This window comes from Zalophus californianus, chromosome 4 (assembly GCF_009762305.2).
Source record: "Zalophus californianus isolate mZalCal1 chromosome 4, mZalCal1.pri.v2, whole genome shotgun sequence".
Classification (NCBI taxonomy): domain Eukaryota; kingdom Metazoa; phylum Chordata; class Mammalia; order Carnivora; family Otariidae; genus Zalophus; species Zalophus californianus.
In genome coordinates, this window is record NC_045598.1 from 86,023,622 (window position 1) to 86,043,361 (window position 19,740).

General features: G+C 35.2%; 1 protein-coding gene across 2 annotated transcripts in view; it reads right to left on the bottom strand.

Annotated features, from left to right (window-relative positions):
- Positions 1-4,374, bottom strand: part of OLFM3 (olfactomedin 3) — a 194,816-nt gene extending 190,442 nt beyond the window's left edge. For both annotated transcript variants that reach the window (XM_027579489.2, XM_027579498.2), the window contains exon 1: positions 3,947-4,374. In XM_027579489.2, coding sequence (XP_027435290.1) covers positions 3,947-4,015 — 69 coding nt within the window. In that variant the 5' untranslated portion in view covers positions 4,016-4,374. The remainder of the gene's footprint in view (positions 1-3,946) is intronic.
- Positions 4,375-19,740: the final 15,366 nt, after the last annotated feature.

The window sequence follows — 19,740 nt, forward strand, 5'->3', positions numbered from 1 at the left end:
TCTCTTAGTTTTCATCATCTTTTTGTGGCTTTAAAGCAACTGTTTTATTTAATGCAAGAGTTCTAATTGGCTGCATTGTTTTGGACAGAAAGAACAGTTTGGTGTTGAAGATTATTGCTGAATCATTGTTACATTTTTTGTGTGTGGTGTGAGCAAGTAGCATGGTGATCAGTTCTTTAATATATTTCTAGGTAAGAAGATAGTGAATGCTGTCTCAATCTAATTGTGCTCGGGCATTTTTGATTCTATTTATCACAGAAGTATGACTGCTTTAAAGTTCAACAGTCACTGCAATGTGTGGCTGTGCCTATGTCACCTCTTTTTAACTGTTCCCCAAGTATCTGACTCTGGTATAAATGTTCTGTTTAAAACCTGCACAGCCACATTTATAGCTTCCTTTCTTCCTGTTTCAGCATAGCAGAGCAGAGAAATTCATGGTTCTGATTCACAGGAATTACTATTTTGTTATAATGTTCAAATAATGGTCTGCTAAAAATCTTCTTGTAAAAGAAAAAGAGGTTCACTTTCCTACTATCAAGGTCATTACTGAACCCAGTGTTTAGTTTAAAAGCACAGAGATGCCATCTAGCAGCCACTCTCAGGAATTTCCTGCACTGAAATATTCCAATCTCCATAAAACTAAGCAATAATTGAATTCCTACAAGCTTTCAGGTTTTTAAAAATTTACTTATTAAATGAATGATGGTTCGGCACATTGCCCCTAATTCAGGCACTCCATTACAAATAAAATTAATTTCTCTTAAAATAGGTAAAGTAATATAAAATAGGTAAAGTAATATGAGTTTTTCTAAATGGAACTAGAAACTTGTTAATAAGATTTTAATTAGGAAAACATAGTTCTCATAATTTTTCTGAGAGGAAAATTGATAACCTGTCTATATAAAAATGCAAATAATTAATTAGTGGTGAATTGCCTTTCTTTGCTGAAAGAAAATACTAATTTTGCCAATTTTCTGATATATCAAATGAGAAAAGAGAAAGTGAGTGTATGCTGAAAGTAAGTCCATCCTATGAATATAAAAGTTTGGGCATTTTTTTTTTAACTTAAAAATAAAATTGACTTTCAAGTAACTTATCTTACCATAAGATGGTGATACTTAAGCACTTTATAAAATGTCATATAAGACCTGGAAGTTTCAATCTCAGGAAAAATGATCATAAGCATAAACATTATCTAGTCTTCCATGAAATAGAATTGGTATTGTTATTAGAAAGCCTTATTATTTTTAGATAAATTAATATACAATGATCACTAAGGTTTAGATTTCCAATATTTGATCTATGTGGCAATCGTATACCTGAAAAACCCTATTCAATTTTAAGAGCTCTATTATTTTGCTAATTTGTGTGTCTCCATGTGTGATGATACATATATATTTACTATAAACATAAGGTGTAACAATATAGAAGAATATTTGAATGCATTTATTTAAAAATGCAGTTATGAAATATATCAGTACTAGCATATTAGTATATTTAAAAATATCAACTGTTTAGAATTTCTGTACATTTAAGTGTCATCACTTAATTATTACTTATTGTCCAGAAACTGTGGTCTTATATGTTTCTATATTATTGGATTTTTATTTCAATTTCGTCATGCATAATTTGCATTATGAATGTTAATTTTATTACCTAAACCCTTAAGTAGGTAATTCAGTAACAAATAAGATTTGAGAAAATTCTTAGTTCATAACCTAATCGACAATTATTTTGAGAATTCAGTGGTATCATTTATGATTTGGTTGGGAGGGATGCTATAGTTTGGTGATCAACAACAGTTTGCTAAAACATACAAAAGTAGCTTTTATTCACTTTTTAAAAGCAATATTTTGTCTACTAGTCCAGAAAGTTTTTAGACATTAAAATCAGTTGCTATGAACCTTTTAATATTTTCTGTAATGTCATATGTATTGTAGAACAAAATATCATCTGTTCTTTACACACTGTATTGCAGTATCTAGAATCTGACAAGGACAATTTGAAAAGTTCATGTATACGTTTTCTTCCCTGGATTTCTCAGCTCACTTGTACTAAACAGCCCCAGTTAAGTCTAAAGAAAAGTTATATTTTGTTGAATACACAGAAATAAACTTATCAATACTAGAAAAGATCATATTGACAAAAATGGGTCATTTATTTGGGGGATTTAACAGCTCTTTTATTTTTTTAACAGCTCTTTTTTTTGTTTATACATATCTAATTTGGGAAAGAGTGGGGTTCAAGAATTCATGAAGGTATTTATACACTAAAGATACCAGACAAATCAGGTCACACATGCAGTTGCTGGTAAAGCTCTACATTTCTGAATTCATTTTAAAGAATGACAAAACTCACTTTAAGTGATTTTTTTTTTCTGCAGTAACTCAGTAATTGGCTTTGCTTTAAAAAAATGTTTTACCAAGAATATTCCAAAAGAGATATATAATTGAAGATGTTCAAAAGTGGTAACCAAAATAATATAACGAGACTGGCAGTAGAATGTGTCACTATAAATCCAGAGACAAAAAAGAAAAAGAAAGATTTAAGAATATAAAAACAAAATCAACACTTTTTACCTGGATGTAAAGCTACCCCTTAGTATGTAAAATACTCTATTAATATCATTAAGGTGGCATTCACACACTGTGTGGAGATTTCACAGTGACAATATCAGCACAACTGTACCTTTAAAATAAAATTATTCTCATCAGGTCTCTCTAAATATGAAAAGTGCGCAGAAATAACTACAAATATATATGATGTGATTCTAAGTTTTCCCTATGTACTATATTAGGCCTAGAAATACTCAGTCAACCATAATATTAGATTTTGTTGGTTACATATTAGTCCTATCCAATTATGAAAAGAAACTTCATTTCTCTATACTACACAGATAATGTTAAGCTTTAAAAATAACTTTGCAGTATTCCGAAATGCAGCTTCATATGGTTTTGTAACATGGTATTATTTTTTTCTGTTTTGTCAAAGTGCTCTTGACACTTGACAAGCTAAATAAGTAAAATGACTTAAGAAATTGTATCTCTTACTCTTTTTACCAGATGCCTTATCTCTTATTCCAGATAATTGCAATTTTCTTTGCTGAAGCTCTCAAATTACCTCACTTTATTGTCAAGACATTTCTCGCACACAACTGAAAACATTTCACCATATTTTTCTACCTTTTTATCAAAAGAGCTTAGCGTTCACTTTAATTACCAGTACTGGATAATTTTCGGAGTTCGAGCTGTAAGACAACTCAGCCTTCCTATTGCCAGTCCTCCCTAGTTTGATGGGGTTCTCACTTCCTGTTTCTTGACACTGGTAATCAGAACTTCCTCAGTGCTTCCTAATTTTCTTAATAAAAAGAGAAGCAAATAAACACAAGCTCCTTTCACGAATGCCTCTCAGCCATGGCAGAGTATAGCTGTGTTACCAGCAGCATCCTAAATGTTTTGGACACAAACCGCAGCACGTCTGCGATGGGAGTATTATATTATTGACCAGGATCAGCTGGAAAACGCTTCTCTGCTTTCAACAAAGAAACAGTGCTCCATCTCCTAATACATGTTTACAAATCGCATTGTTTCAACTGCTAACTCCTTTGCATTGTCCGACTTCAAAAGAGAACATTAAGCACTTGGATACGGAATAAGCTAAATAGAGCCGCATAGCCCTCTGCCCATACACATTATATTCGCTCTTGGTCCCTACCCACCGCCCCCCAACCCTCCCTGCCCCCCGCCTGGACTCTACCTTGAGGAGCTATTCCTCCGGTAGTTCACCTTGTTATCTTACAAACAGTACGGATAACCAGGCACCACAAGACAGCTGGAAGAGCTCTCTTTCGTGCCTTTTTTTTTTTTTTGCATATTTATTTGCATTTTTGGTCGGTTTGTTACATATTGCACATTTATTTCAAACAAGAGTTAAATATTGCCCATACCTTGGAAGGATCTAATCCAGCAAGCAAAGACAGCAGCAGGAGATTGAATAGGTTGGACGTCGCCTGCATTCTGATCTGGGTTTTTGCCCTCTTTTTACTCTCTTTTATGTAGCCACTCCACTCTCACTGCAGAGACCTTTCCCTCGTCAGTTGCACTTTCTGCCCGCCAGTCAGAGCAGAGTAGAGGCAGAGGCGGTGGCTGGAGCAGGAGCAAGAGACGCAGAAGCGGGAGCAGGAGCAGCGGGAGCAGAAGCAGCGGGAGCAGTAGCAGCAGCCGCCCTGGGGGGCGATCATTCCGCAGGCATTCTCAGAGCTGGGAGTCCGCGCGAGCTCGGGAGGGTGGGTTGGGCTGCAGTGGGCGCTGACCGAGGTGCTGAAGCTTCTCCAACCCAAGCCCTAGCCTAGCCTCTCTCCCGAGGCTGCTATCTAGCCAGCCCACCTCAAAAGTTTTGACCCAAGAAAAAGATACAGGGAGTAACTGCTGAGAGAGGTGTGGAGACCTGGGCAACGGATATGACATCACTACAGCTCCTGAGGGTTTGGGGGTATATGTTGCTGGGAATTTGTTAACCAAACAAGGATTGACTCTCACGCTCCAGTTCAGCATTTGGTGGCAACTTGAGCTGCAAAGAAGAGTCAGCTAGATACAGGATTATGAAACAAATAGTGCCTGGAACCTTCTGCTGTCATTGACAGAGGACTCAATATCGTATTTAGTGCTTTAAACAAAGTTTGCCGTGGAGACTATCAATGTGAATTTTCTGTTCAAGGCTCCCAGTCTGTAGCTATTATAGATGCATATATGCACTGTCATTTATAAATAGCCTATTGAAATAATATATTTGGTTAGGTATTAATGTATATTTTTCTGTCTAGGACTTTTGGTCATCTAAAAATACTATGCATAAATAAATGAAAAACCTTTCTTTTTTATCATAAATGGGATATTCCATTAATGACTTCCCCACCCCCACCGACACACACAGCTGAAATCTCTCTTCCTCACACACAGCCACAGCCATAGCCAGAAATATAATTTCCCTGTCTATCTGACTTGTGTTTATGCCTGAGGAAGAATTCAGTGATGGATGGACAGTGGGATGGGAAAAATGATTATTTCTAAGCTTCCAAATATTTCTGTTTTCCTGAGCTCAAAAGACACAGAACAGCTGCCTCACAAGAGCAAGAAAGGGTAAATAACAGACTAACACTCTCATACACTTTACATTGTTTAGCTATACTTAAGTGACTTCTTTTCTTTGAAGGTGGGAAAAAGTGTTTGCCATAAGATAAAAACGTGGAGAGGAGTTCGCAACCACCTTGAAACCTCCCTCCCATACGATTATACCTATAATGCTCCTTGAGTTATGTCTTCTGTTGATTTTTCTAGAAATGTTACTTCCTAAGGATTAATATATGTGAATTGATGATATGGCCATTGCTTCCACTATAAAAAAGAAGATAAGTTGTTTGAGATATCAGACACACACTGTGTACAAAATCTCACCAATCTTTTACTGAAAACTCTTCATATTTTTCAATACAGTAAATCTCAGTTAGGAATCAAATGTCTTATAAAGTTATAATCCCCAAGGATTTACATCATATTACATCTATTTTATCCTGATATTATGAATATGTATACATGTGTATGTCATTACTTGAGATCTTTTTTCCTTATGAAACATAAATAACAAGAAGAAAAATGAATATGAAAATTCCTTTTGAAGAAATAGATCATGCATACAAAAGAGATTGAAGAATAAGAGAAAGAAGGTAGAATTATCTGAAGGCTATTAGTTTAAAGATAACCCTAGCAATCATAACAACATTTGGAAATTCCCATTATTACCCAGCAGAAACAGAAAACAGAAATTTTCTTTTGAAGGTAATAGATAAAACTGGAGAGTTATGTCTGACAACGTTTGGGATAACTTTTTAGAGCATGTTTGGGGCTCTTTCCCCCCCTCTTTTTACATTTGTTTCTTAACCTAATCCCTGTCTTTATCCATCCATCTAGAATAAATCAGCATAGATTATGTTTTTCAATGATTCATACATGAAAATTATTGAAAATTTTATTCTGTACCCATTTCTAAACATTTCAAATCATTGCACAGTTTGAAAATGAATTTGTAGAGGTGCAGTAGCTGGGTGACTATAATAGTGCGTTTGTATTACCTATACTAAATACAACATAATTGTTTAGTTTTATGCCTGCTCTTCTCTCTTCTCAGAATATCTTCTACCATCTTGTTCCACCTCCACCTCTCATCACACAGTGCAGCATGCTTTTATGAATATGAGGAACTGTGCTTAATGGACACACAAAAAAGTAATATGAAATCATAATCATCATAAACATAAGATCGATAGCTGTTCTTTTAATGACAACAGTGTTTTTTCCTAGGGATAAAAATTATTCTGATCTCGTGCATGGTTCACAATATTAATAATGATTGGACCAAAACGCCTATATGGGTACATTTTTTTTCCCCTTTAAGTCTCCATTTCCCGGGGCACCTTAGTGGGTGAGTCAGTTAAGTGTCTGCCTTTGGCTCAGGTCATGATCCCAGGGTCTTGGGATGGAGCCCCAAGAGTTGGCCTCCCTGCTCAGTGGAGAGTCTGCTTCTCCCTCTTCCCCTGCTCCTGCTGTGTGTGTGTGTGTATGTGTGTGTGTGTGTATGTGTGTCTATCTCGTGTGCCCAACTCTCTCTAATAAATAAATAAAATCTTTTTTTAAAAAGTTTCCATTTCCCTATATTTTGTGGCACTGAATGATCATCTGTAACAAGGAGTTAATAAGAATACAAATTCTGTGGCACTTTGAAAGAAAAAATGTGATGGAAGATGGTAACACTTAAAGTAAGTAATGTATGGTGATTATGTTACAAATGAAAACAGATGATCTTAGTATACTTTCAACACACTTGCCATAAGAAAAGCTTAGTCGTTTGTAGAGAACGATCAAGTTTAGTAACCAAAAACTTTATTAAACATGCCAGTGAAAAACAAAAGCTGTATCTAAAGAGCACAAATGCACCAATATCCTACTGCTTCTCTCTCTCTCTAAAATAAAACAAACTGAAAAGAGTTTTTCTAAAAAGAACTCTTTTTTTAAAAAAAGATTTTTATTTATGTATTTGACAGAGAGAGAGAGAGATAGTGAGAGCAGGAACACAAGCAGGGGGAGTGGGAGAGGGAGAAGCAGGCTTCCCATGGAGCAGGGAGCCGGACGTGGGGCTAGATCCCAGGACCCTGGGATCATGACCTGAGCCGAAGGCAGACGCTTAATGACTGAGCCACCCAGGTGCCCCTAAAAAGAATTCTGATTATTGTTTTTAGTCATTTGTTTTATAATCAAACTCCCTTATAATACATTTTCATAAAATCAATTTGATGACATTTTAGGCCATACCGTATCTTATCTGTGCATAGCAATTTACACATCATTTTTCCTTGTAAGAAAGTCCATGAAGCTCTTCCATTAGCTATTCAAAAAAGTTCTGTAATGGAAAGGAAATGGCATATCTACTTTTGTCTTCATAGTCACTTCATATTGTTACTGTTACTTAAATTGGTAACTGAAATTTAGAACAAAATGATAAAATATGATGCATAGAATAGATTTAGAAATTTTACATTTTTCAGTGCATGCATGAGAAAATATTTGATATTTATGTATTTAATTAAAGTTAGCCCTCTATGCCTACAATGGGTACAAAATTCCTCTGAGATTTATAAAGCACTACACAAATTTTAACCAGTACTATCTATAGAGGCATGCATGAAAATAAGCTTAAATTGTATACATATATAATACCTAGAACAAAACTGTAACTTTTTTTGAAAAGATTTTATTTATTTGACAGAGAGAGAGACACAGCGAGAGAGGGAACGCAAACAGGGGGGAGTGGGAGAGGGAGAAGCAGGCTTCCCACGGAGTAGGGAGCCCGATATGCGGCTCGATCCCAGGACCCTGGGATCATGACCTGAGCCGAAGGCAGACGCTTAATGACTGAGCCACCCAGGCGCCCCCAAAATGTAACTTTAAAAAATATTTTATTTATTTGTTTGTTTATTTATTTATTTATTTTAGAGAGAGAGCATGAGTGGAGGGGATGAGTAGAGGGACAGGGAGAGGAAGAAGGAGAAACTCTCCAGCAGACTCCCTGCTGAGTGCAGAACGTGAAGCAGGGCTCCATCTCTAGACCCTGAGATCATGACCTGAGCCAAAACTGTAAGTCCCAGGCTTAATCAACTGAGACACCCAGGCACTCTAAAAATGTAACTTTTAAGACATCTATACCCAATATTACAAAATTAAATACTTAGTTATATAATAGATTATATTTTTAGATGATTGGTTTGTGTATTAGTCTTTTTCTTTATGATATATTTGTATGATATATTGCTTTTGGTTGTGTTACACTGCTTCAGCACCACGGAGATGCTTCATTATGTTAAAAAATTCTGTTACTTATACTGACTTTCACCTATCACTTAACATTGATGGACTTGATTATTTTAGAACAATAAAAGGATTATCCAGCAGGTTATATAAACCCTTGAGAAAATTTTCACCTTTCATTAGATAAATGAAATAATATTTGATTCATTTTCTAATGTACTTGATCTATGAAAGTACTGCCACACTTTCATTTTTTGCCCTCTTCTCTTCTATTCTCTCTTGAGGTGATTTTTCTACCTTGCTTGTTTTTAAGCCATTTCCATCTAGATCCCCTACCTCTCCTAACTACCCAATCTAAAATATCACCACAATCATTCTCTATTTATGTTATTTTTTATAAGGTAGATTATTTATTGTCTGTCTCTTTTATTATAATATATTTAATAAAGGGTCTTTGTTTGATATTCTGCTCTAATCCAATCATCTAGAGTAGTGCCTGGCACCTGGTAGTTACTTAATCAATAATGATTTAATGAATGAATGAATGAGTGAATTTCTGACCCTAATTCCTTCATGCATGATATTTATATACCCAAGGTTTGCTAGATGTCACTAACTTAATTTCTTGCAGGCACCTCAAACTCAGTATTTCAAATGAATATTTTTCCTCAATCATATTAGTTTGTAACACAATTTTCTCTATATTGCCAAAAAATAAGCATGGAAATCACACTTGATTTCTCCCTCATCTGCATTCAATCCATCAAAAATTCTGTTAATTTTTTCTCCATTTTTTCCCATAATATCTGTACATCCATCCCACTTCTCCGTGCATACCTAGATCAGGACCTCATTTTCTATCATGTGAATTATTACAATGGTTTCTTTCCCCTGCCTTATCACCAGTATTTCTTTTACTTCTACTTTCAAACTGCAATTTATTATCCACACAGGACCTGAAATTGTTGATTTAAAGACTAATTTGCCCAAGTTACTTCTCAGATTAAAGGCCTTCAATGTCTCCCTCTCTTCTACATGACCAAGTGTGGACTTTTTAAAATGGCTTATCCATGGCCCTGCATGTTATGGCCCCTTATTTTTCTCTTAAGTCTCAATTCTAACCATTGTCCCAATAATTTGAATTCAGTAAAATTGTAATGCTTGTAGTTCCCTTAATAGTGTTCTCCTCTGTCTTTAATAACTTTTCTTTTCCCCGAACGAAACTTTTGCTGCTTTTAAATCTCATTCTAAATGTCATCTCATCTAGAAATTATTTCTTGGGCCCCCAGTACTCTTTCTCAAGGTTTTTCTTAACACTTGATTATAGAGATATTTCAAGAACTAGTATTTTTAAAATATCTAGGCAGAAACTTCAAGGATTCTTATGACCTAGACTTAAAAGTCCCAAGAGTCATATTTGCTGTATTCTTGTTTGTTTGAGCAAGTAACTAAAGCCAGCCTAGATTTAAAGGGAAGATAATTAGACCACATCTTTCAATGTAAGACATTGTATGTGCTAACAGGGAGGGAAGAAGTTGATGGTATCCATATTTGAAAATATGTGACAAAAGGGATTATTTTGTATACTCATTTAAAATCTCCATTGTGTCTCTACTAATCACTAATAAGTCTGAGCTAGGATTTTGAAGATGAATTTTGATTTTGATATAATTTAGCAAGGATAAAGAAAAAAAATCCAGTAAGGAATTTTGTAAGGACGGTGAGGAAGTAAGGAAGATCTGCATATTTACAAGTAAACACCAATATTACAAAGGACTTCTAGTGATGGAAGTCTAGGTAATTAGGACCATTTTCATTCTCTCACTGAGAATGACTAGAAGAGCCAGGAAAATACTAATGCAACAGTTTGAGGGCCTTGGAACACTAAAATGGCAATCACGAAGTATGGGACCAAAATCTGGGAGAGTAAAAAATAAAAAAATAAATAAATAAAACAAGCTTGGCATTTATGGCCAATTTTCCATTAAGAGATCCTGCCACCTTCAGAAGAGGCTACCTTGAGAGTAAGAAAATTAGCAGAGCTCTGGTGGCCAGCCTCACAGGGCTAGGGGGACACAAATTGAAATTCCAGATTCTAACATTAAGGTAGTACCCTGTAAGGCCTTCCTATACCCCCATCCCCAGATCTTGTCTTTAGTTTGAACTGAGACACTAAAGTACTGAAACCCTCATAAGAAAGGGTGAACCCAAAACAGAACAGTCTTCTAATCATCTCCATTCCTAACAGTGCATTAAGATGATCTGGGATTACTAGTAAACATAGACCCCTGACAAAGGTGATGTCGTTTTTGTTCTCATTCTGAATCCAACTATCTATTTCTTCAATACTTACTTTAGGGATGACTTGAAAGAATTGTGTGCCTAATTGATAAGAGGATAATTGTAAGTTAATTGAAATTTCAATGTTGTGCATAAAGTGATTTATCAGTAATTTAAAAAACTCATAAAGCACATCTGTTATACTCATTTTGGGGAGAGTGGGGAAAATATTTGTTGGCTTGTTAGTCGGGTTGCCTTTGAGTTAATGAAGGGACATAGAATCAGAAAAATCTACATTATAATTAATTCAAATGTAATCTTTCAGTATGGTAAATAAACAACACATGGGTTACATATATGTAGAGAGAAATTCTGTAGTCCATCACTTATAACAGTCAAATTATACAGCCGAAGGTATCTCACCTTCTTATTATAATTTTCTGTTTACATTATTTAAAATAAAATCTCTTCCTGGAGTACTTAATACCAGTTAGACTGCTTTAAAAAAAAACTAGAGCAGCAGAAACATTTCATTTGATTATATACTCTGCACTTAAAAAATAAAAATAGATGAAAAGATGTTCAACTTCACTAGTAAACAGAAAAATGAAATTTAAAAAATGAGATAAAATTTCATATTCCTAAATTGAGAAAAAGTAAGAATCTGAAAATTTTAAGTGTTAGCTGGGATGTGGGAAAAAATGTAGTGGTCATATACTGCTAATGGAATGCAATCTAGAGAATTAATGGGAAAAAAATTAGGTAATATAAAGTTAAAATGTGCATAGCCTGTGAAACAGAACTTGTAATACTCTGTATATACTTTAAAGAATGTATCACACATGTGCATAAGGACCATTTAGATGCTTTTTTGCATAATTGATGGTAATAGGGAAATTAGAGAAACTGCCTAAATGTTTCTCAATAGGAAAAGAAGAAATAAAATATTATAAATCCATTTCTAAAATAAATGAGTATAAAAATAAAGTTGAAAATATATGTCAAGATGATGCAATTTATATAAATAAAACATGCAAAAAATATTACTATCATCTGTAGACACTAATAAATAAGAAAAATATAATAAGGTGGTTTGGAAAATAACAAACTAGTGATTGCAGATGACTCTGGGAATAGAGGGAAGTAATGATTTCAACATGATTAGTAATGTTTAATTTCTTTTATGCATATTATACATATTTACAAACCATAAACAACCATAATCCATTAACATATTAATACTGGGTGTGAACTTCTCTGTATATTTTTTAACATTTTCAAAATAAATGTGTGGAGAAAGCAGAATTAAATTTGCATGCATTAAATAAGGGTAAGTGTCAAGAGCCTTAGGGTATGATCTTCTTAAACAATAATCTTGTGAAATTTTGTAAGTACCACTGGGAAGAATATATAGCGATTATCTAACTTTCAAGTAATTAGAATTTTCAAACATCACACATAGCAGTTTTCCATTTAGAAGTAATTTTTTATGTGATAGAATCTCAAGTCATCCAAGTTGCTGAAGGGCAGTACTATGCTAATAACATTATAAGCCACCATATGCAAATAAATAAATACCTTAGGGAAAGTGCATTCTAAATTCTTTTTTGTACTCTGAAGACCTATTTTCAGGCTGCTGTGTGAAGGAGAATGCTTCCTTTTTTCATCTCAGCCCTGATCTTAAAGTATCAGGAAGTGGGCTTTTTTGTCCAGGACCAGTAACTCCTTCAGGCAAAAGACTAGTTAAAAGAGTAAGAAGGAAGAACAGGTAAAGGTCTAGTAGGCTAAGGTGGCAGAAAATGTGACAGCAATACCTTCTGTTGATATGAATTTCTAATTAGTTATTTTCTTCAGCATCACTTTTGTTTCTTTGTTGAGCTTCTGGAATTTGGCATGTGGCATTCCCTTATAACGAGCAATTGCATCTAGTTAAGAGTTTCCTTTCAAGGGCATTGATTAGGGGAAAAAACTGATTTCCAGAAGGAAGAGTCAAAATATGTAGCAAATGTATGTTGCAGACCTGTTGAACCTTCAGTTACTGGTGCCTGCAGATATCCTAGGGATTGGTGGGAAAGGTGGAGGTCCAAGTGAAAGTACTGAAGCAGTCCTATCTGTAGAGTGGCCTGTAGGGAAATCCAGGTATTTTTGTCATGATGTTCAGTTATTACTTATGGTTTTGCATATGTAATACTAATACTAATTGCTTTACAGGCACCATTATTATGTCTTTATACACTATATACTGCCAGTTGGGCAGCTACCAATTAATTGGTAGGGAAGTATAGTAAAACCCAGCCACATTGTAACAGGCAGGGCTCCAAAATTTCAGTTGCAAAGATGCAAGTTTGCATCATTTTGAGGTTTAGAAAATAGCAGATATAAACCTGCTGTAGGGGGCATGTGCCATGAGCCAGTTTGATTATACTCAAATTTGCATTTTATGTCAACATTTCAACAACTGATGGGCCTTACCGGCGTATTTGTGGCACATTACCAGGACGAATATTGATTAGTCCTGCTCACTCCCATCTCCTTGCATTTCCATGAAGATGGACTTTACTAGAGAAACATTTCTGTCCTTTCTGCCTCCCCTTATTCACTTATCATTATGGAAGGAAGAAGGAAATATCTGATGACTGAATTTGGGAGATGTCACTGGTCATATTTATTTAAACCCTTTTCTCTCTTTGTCTTTTTGTTTTTGATGTTTGTCTTTGATATCTGATATATATTATATATACATAATTTGTATTATATGTATGTTTTATATATATGTGTGTATATACACACACACACACACACACACATTATAAATTGTATGTTTATTTATTTGGTTAAAAATTCAGAGGCTTTAAAGACTTAAGCCCCTAAAAGATCAACTGAGGTGCAATATATAGTCTATGCATTTACCTATATGGTGTGCCAATATAATTATAGGTTTTTGCAGTAACCGAACAGTTTAATAGTGTCACAAGACTTAGCTTAATGAAGAAAACACCTTTAACTCTGACTCCACTGAAAAGGTAATCTTCCCACCCCAAAGCCATACCTTTGGCAGAACAAAGGGAGTCGTGAGAGCCACAAGAAGATGCACAGATAGGCAATTAGATAAAGGCAAATTTCCTATAGAATAGTTAACCAAGGATGTCTATTTAGAAGGGGGTGTTGGAAGAAAGCAGTAGTTAAGATCTCTCCTCTTAAAATTCAAACAGAACAAATATAGAAGAGATTAAGAATTATTTGAAATTAACTCTAACAATCATGATACAGGGACATTTAAAATTCATTCTCACATGGGATTAGAACTTCAGGGAATATAGTGAAGGTGATCTGCAGAACCTGTGGAGAAAAGAAAGAAAAAAAATGTGAATCAACTGCTTTTAAGCATTTCCTATATGCCAGACATTATGCTAAACCTTTAGAAGGATTATTTTACATCATCTTCACAAAACCCATTGAAAGAGGTTCTGTTTTAGTTTCCACTTTATATATGAGGGATCTGAGGCCCAGAGAAAGTTTTTGCCTTAACATGATCACACATTCAGTAAGTGAAGGAGTCAGTGTTGAAGTCAAGCAATCTAATTCCATAAACTACATGTTTCTATCTTAATAGCCTTTGATTCACATTGCACTAGAATAGTGACACATCTCTTTTTTTATATATTTCTTCAAGTTTAGTCCTTAATACATAAATATCAGAATTATCTAAGACATTTTTTAGAAGAGCAGGTTGCTCAGCTTCACCCAAGTCCTTCTGACTTGGAAACTCTAGTTTTTAAAAAGTTTTCCACAGGGGCGCCTGGGTGGCTCAGTCGGTTAAGCGACTGCCTTCGGTTCAGGTCATGATCCTGGAGTTCTGGGATCAAGTCCCGCATCGGGCTCCCTGCTCGGCAGGGAGCCTGCCTCTCCCTCTGACCCTCCCCCCCATGTGCTCTCTCTCTCTCATTATCTCTCTCAAATAAAATAAATAAAATATTTAAAAATTTTTTTCCCACATATTGAACATGCATACCAGTTACCGAGAAACACTAGAGACAACGTGGTGCTATCATGAAATTGAGTTCTGGCCATTTTAGGTAATCCTATTTTTTTTAAAGATTTATTTATGTTGGGGGGAGGAGCAGAGGAAGAGGGAGAGAGAGAATCTTAAGCAAGCTCCATGCCCAGCATGAAGCCCAGCGCAGCACTTGATCCCACAACCCTGAGATGAAACCAAGAGTTGGATGCTTAACCAACTGAGCCGCCCACGTGCTCCAATTCTAGGTTGTTTTTACAAGCCCTACGTGTGCATGTACAAACATACAAAGTTCTTTTGAAATCTTTTAAATCACATTACTATAAATTATCCATGGGGACACAGACTGAGAGTAAAAATATGCCCTACTCCTACTAATAGATTTCTTTTTTTTTTTCTCTTCGATCCTATACGGAAAGAAAAAATTACACATGCATTTTAACTGGTTATCTTTTTACACTTTACATTTACATTACAATTCTTATATGAAAGTCATCTTCATTTATATTTTAGAAACAAAATCCCAGATTATGTCAAATATTTTATCACAGGTGCTGGGATAAGGAATAGGTTGGAAGCTCTACTTGGAAAAGAGTTAACGGAAGAAGAGGTACTTTGAAATTCAGTTCTTGTTATGTATTCCTAGTACCTGACTCTTTTTTTTTCTTGCAGCTATATTTTTGCTTTTCAAAAATTCTGTCCCCCAGATTAACCTTAGTACAAGTAGAGGATTGAAATGTCCTAAGAGGAGAACTCATAACAAGCATCAATCAGAAGAAAGTCAAGAGAAAGGAGAAAGAAGGGAAAAAATTCCTCCATTGTGATAGGTGGCTACCTGTGCATTTTAGTGCCCTTTTATATGCAAGGAAGCAGATGGGGACAAAAATTTAGGAAACACCTCTAGTTACTGTCACAGGTCTTTCAGGGATCAACATGGTGGTACCTAACCCATGGTTTAAAGAATATCTGGGGTCCACTAACATGTTCAATCAATGGGACTTACTTAAATAATATAAATAAGTGTATGGGACCAGAAATTGGAGCTTGATGGATGAATGGTACAGAGTTAGAGATTAGGCAGTTTTTACTTTGCTGGGTAGCATGTAAGAGTAAAAATGACATGCAAACTAAATCTGTGCAAAACAATTCCAGTAATCAATGGGGAAATGTACTATTTTCCTGTGGCTTCTAAGCTTTTTTGTCAAACATTAAAACTTTCTTCCTGTTGGCTATAAATGTGTAGAGAAATAAAAATATAGTAAAACTAATATATACTTAGTATACTGTAATTTAAAAAAACACTGATAATTAAAGGGTCTCATGTCTATAAAAAATATTTTAAAAAGTATTGAGAGTACTTTGAATAGTGCCTACATTTTCTTCTGGTATAACATGGTAGAGAGTGAGCATATTTTGTACACTTTGGAGGATTGTTTTACTCTAAGTTTGAAAAGGTTTCCAAAATTTCTGGGGATATTTGCACATTCGGTGTCCTAAAATATCTCTCAGAGTTGCTTTAATATGAAGTTTTCTGATGTCACTTCCTCTGGAAGTCTTTTCCTTTTCATCACAATCACTTTCTCCCCCCCCCCTTTTTTTTCTAATTAGAGAAGGAAGGAGGGAGGGAGGGAGGTGCAAAGGGAGAGGGAGAGAGAATCTTAAGCAAACTCCATGCCCAGCATGGAGCCCAACGTGGGGTTCGATCCCACAACCCTGAGATCAATACCTGAGTCGAAATCAGGAGCCGGTCGTTTTAATGACTGAGCCACCCAGGTGCACCAAACGCTTTCTTCCTTGATGTCCCCAGGTTCACTTTTACTAAGTTTCCTTGGCTGCTCTTGAGCCCTGATGGTGTCAGCATTGCAACAATCAAGTGTTTCTTATGTCACTTCATTTGAATTCTACGTCTACCATCATCACTTTTCATTTCTTTGCTGTACTTTCATCTTTACTGGCCAATTCCCTTTTTTGATTATTCATTTTATAAAATGTGAGTTTAGGGATGCTTGGGTGGCTCAGTTGGTTGGGCCTCTGCCTTCAGCTCAGGTCGTGATCCCAGCGTCCTGGAATCAAGTCCTGCATCGGGCTCCTTACTCAGTGGGAAGCCTGCTTCTCCTTCTCCCTGTCCCCCCCGATTGTGTTCCCTCTCTTGTTGTGTCTCTCTCTGTCAAATAAATGAATAAAATCTTAAAAAATGAGTTTATCACTTGGAAAAAAGGAGGCAGCACAGCTATACTTTTTTGCTGAGAACTGAATTGTAGATAGACGGTGATCAGCCATTGATAGACTTTGAAAAAAGTGATGTGATTACTCACTAATGATGTACATATCTTATGTACATAGTGATTTGTGGACTAAAGAGCAGAATCAAATTGAACTTTATGTAACTACTTAGTGGTATTACAACATGGTAAATGAAATTTGAACCGTGTTGTTGGACTGGTGTTATTTAACTAACCCATGGTAATTGAAATCTGTGCTCATAGAGCTATGCAAAGTCAGGGCTATTTGGACTGTGTGTATTCCTTAAGAATGGAAATTCATAAATAAATAACTCATTTAGAAATGTTTAAATATATGTTTAAAACATATATTGAGAGAATAAAAGTAACAATGTTAAAGAACATTTTTTTCCCTTTTTATCTTCTTTCTCTCCCACTTTCACCTCTGTTAGGTTCGAGTGAGGATCTTGATAAGATAGAGGAGAGAGTTTTGTTAACATAAGAATGTGTCAAATTTAAGCCATATGATGAAAGTGTATTGTCTACATATACAGCCCACTTTTAAAAAAAGTTAAAGCCACTTTCTGAAATGGGAACTTCCAGCACCCTTGAAAAACATATATAGCATGTATTCATAATGGAAGTGATATAGTCCCAAGGAGGTAAAAGTTGGCTTTGGGAGGAAGAAAAAAAATTACATATTACAATGTGTCATGGCCCTCCAAAGCTCAATCTTAAATGATAAAATTTTATTCCTTATACTTAATTATACTCATTAATTTGTATCTTAAGGTAAATTTTTGTCTTAAGACAGCAAAAATAAAAAGTTTGAGCAACTTTGAACTGCAATAAAGCTTACAACCTGGAGTCTTGTAGGCTTTGTAGCGATAGAACTAGAGGAAGGGTAGAGTGGGTTTTTTTTTTTTAAGATTTTATTTATTTATTTGACAGAGAGAGAGACAGCGAGAGCAGGAACACAAGCAGGGGGAGCAGGAGAGGGAGAAGCAGGCTTCCCGCTGAGCAGGGAGCCCGATGTGGGACTCAATCCCAGGACCCCGGGATCATGACCTGAGCCGAAGGCAGACGCTTAACGACTGAGCCACCCAGGTGCCACGGTAGAGTGGATTTTTAAAAAGACTAAACTAGATTAAGGAAAAACAAGTCAAGAAAGGCATCCTTGGTCATCTATTTGAGGTCCACTCCCCACAAAACTCATGGGGAGAGTAAAAAAATGTTAGTACTATATTTTGAACACTGGCTTTTTCTGTGATTAATTAATAGAAAGATTGTTGGTTTTTCTGATAAAGAACTACCTGCAAGCTTTTTTAGACATAGACATTGTGGGAATTAATTAAATCATCAAATCAAATATTTAAATTTCTATTCTGTATAAAGCCTTATTCTATGGATGATACAAAGTCCCAATATTTACAAACTATACATTCATGCTGAGAAGACAGACGTTAATATCTGAAAAATTAAATAGCATACAAATATATCCCAGTGCTGTGCAAGATCAATTATTGAATAAATTGTTGGTTCATAAGGGCTCTGAGTTCAGAGAAATGAAAAATTTTTAAATTGATTTTGAAAAGACTTGAGCTAGGCTTTAAAAGATGTATTCTGTGTGCACAAGAATTTTAAAATGTCATAGAGAAAATTTTAAAGCAAGCTGATTTTTCAAAATACATTTCAGGATCTAATTTTATTATTATTATTTTTATTTATTTTAATTTTATTTTAATTTTTTTAAGATTGTATTTATTTATTTATCAGAGAGAGAGAGAGAGCACCAGCAAGGCGAGCGGCAGGCAGAGGGAGAAGCAGGCTCCCTGCTGAGCAAGGATCCCGATGCGGGACTTGATCCCAGGATGCTGGGATCATGACCTGAGCCGAAGGTAGACGCTTAACCAACTGAAATAGAATAGCATAGAAATCCAAAATCTCTCTGGTGGAGGACCAAATGATTTTATCTAAAAATCACCTTGAATATTTTTCCAAAATAACTATTTTAATGGGGTGCAGGCTATTAAATGATATTTTTATGTGTGCAAAAATCATGGCTCTCATAGAAATGTAAAGTAAATATATGTCAAAATTTTTATTTAACTCATTAATTAATAAGGGAACCAGAAAAATGGTTTGAAGGAGAATCCACAGAGTAAAACGCATGTATAGGCCATTAGAAATCCTGAAATGAATTTGCTTAACAGGTGCAAACCGACTTTTTCTACAGTGGGGAAAGGTAATCAATTGGACTTCCCCCAGAGAGATTTTGCATTTCTATGGAAAAGAATCATTTGCATAACTATCAGTTTTTCTACAAATTAATTTCTATCTCTCCAGGCTTGTAAAATAGTGTAGTCAAAACAGTGAAAAGCAAAGATAACCTGGAAGGTTGACTAGAAATCTTTCCTATGATTCTTTTACATACAAGACAATTGGAAAGTTGCTTTTTAACTTTATAATGCTTAATCTAAATACTAATTGACTTGTAATTTACAAATGATTTTTTAAACTTTTAAAATTAGATCCTGAAATACTCCCAGGTATGCCCTGTGAGAGGCAGGGCCTAAAAACTCATAGAGTGTACTTCTAGCTATTTACTGTATGAACTGGACATGGAATCTCAAGACACCAGGACGCAAGAGTAATTGAACAATCAATAACTTCAGAAGGCTTATTAAAGTGTACAAGAATTCCAATAAGCTGAACTTACTCTGCTCCTCTGACAGTATGTGGTTGTACAAGGCTTCTCTCCAAGTAAAACTATTCAGGGAATGACACCAGAAGCATAGGCAACAACAGCAAAATATAGATAAATTGGACTTCATCAAAATTTAAAAATATCCTTCAAAGTACAGTG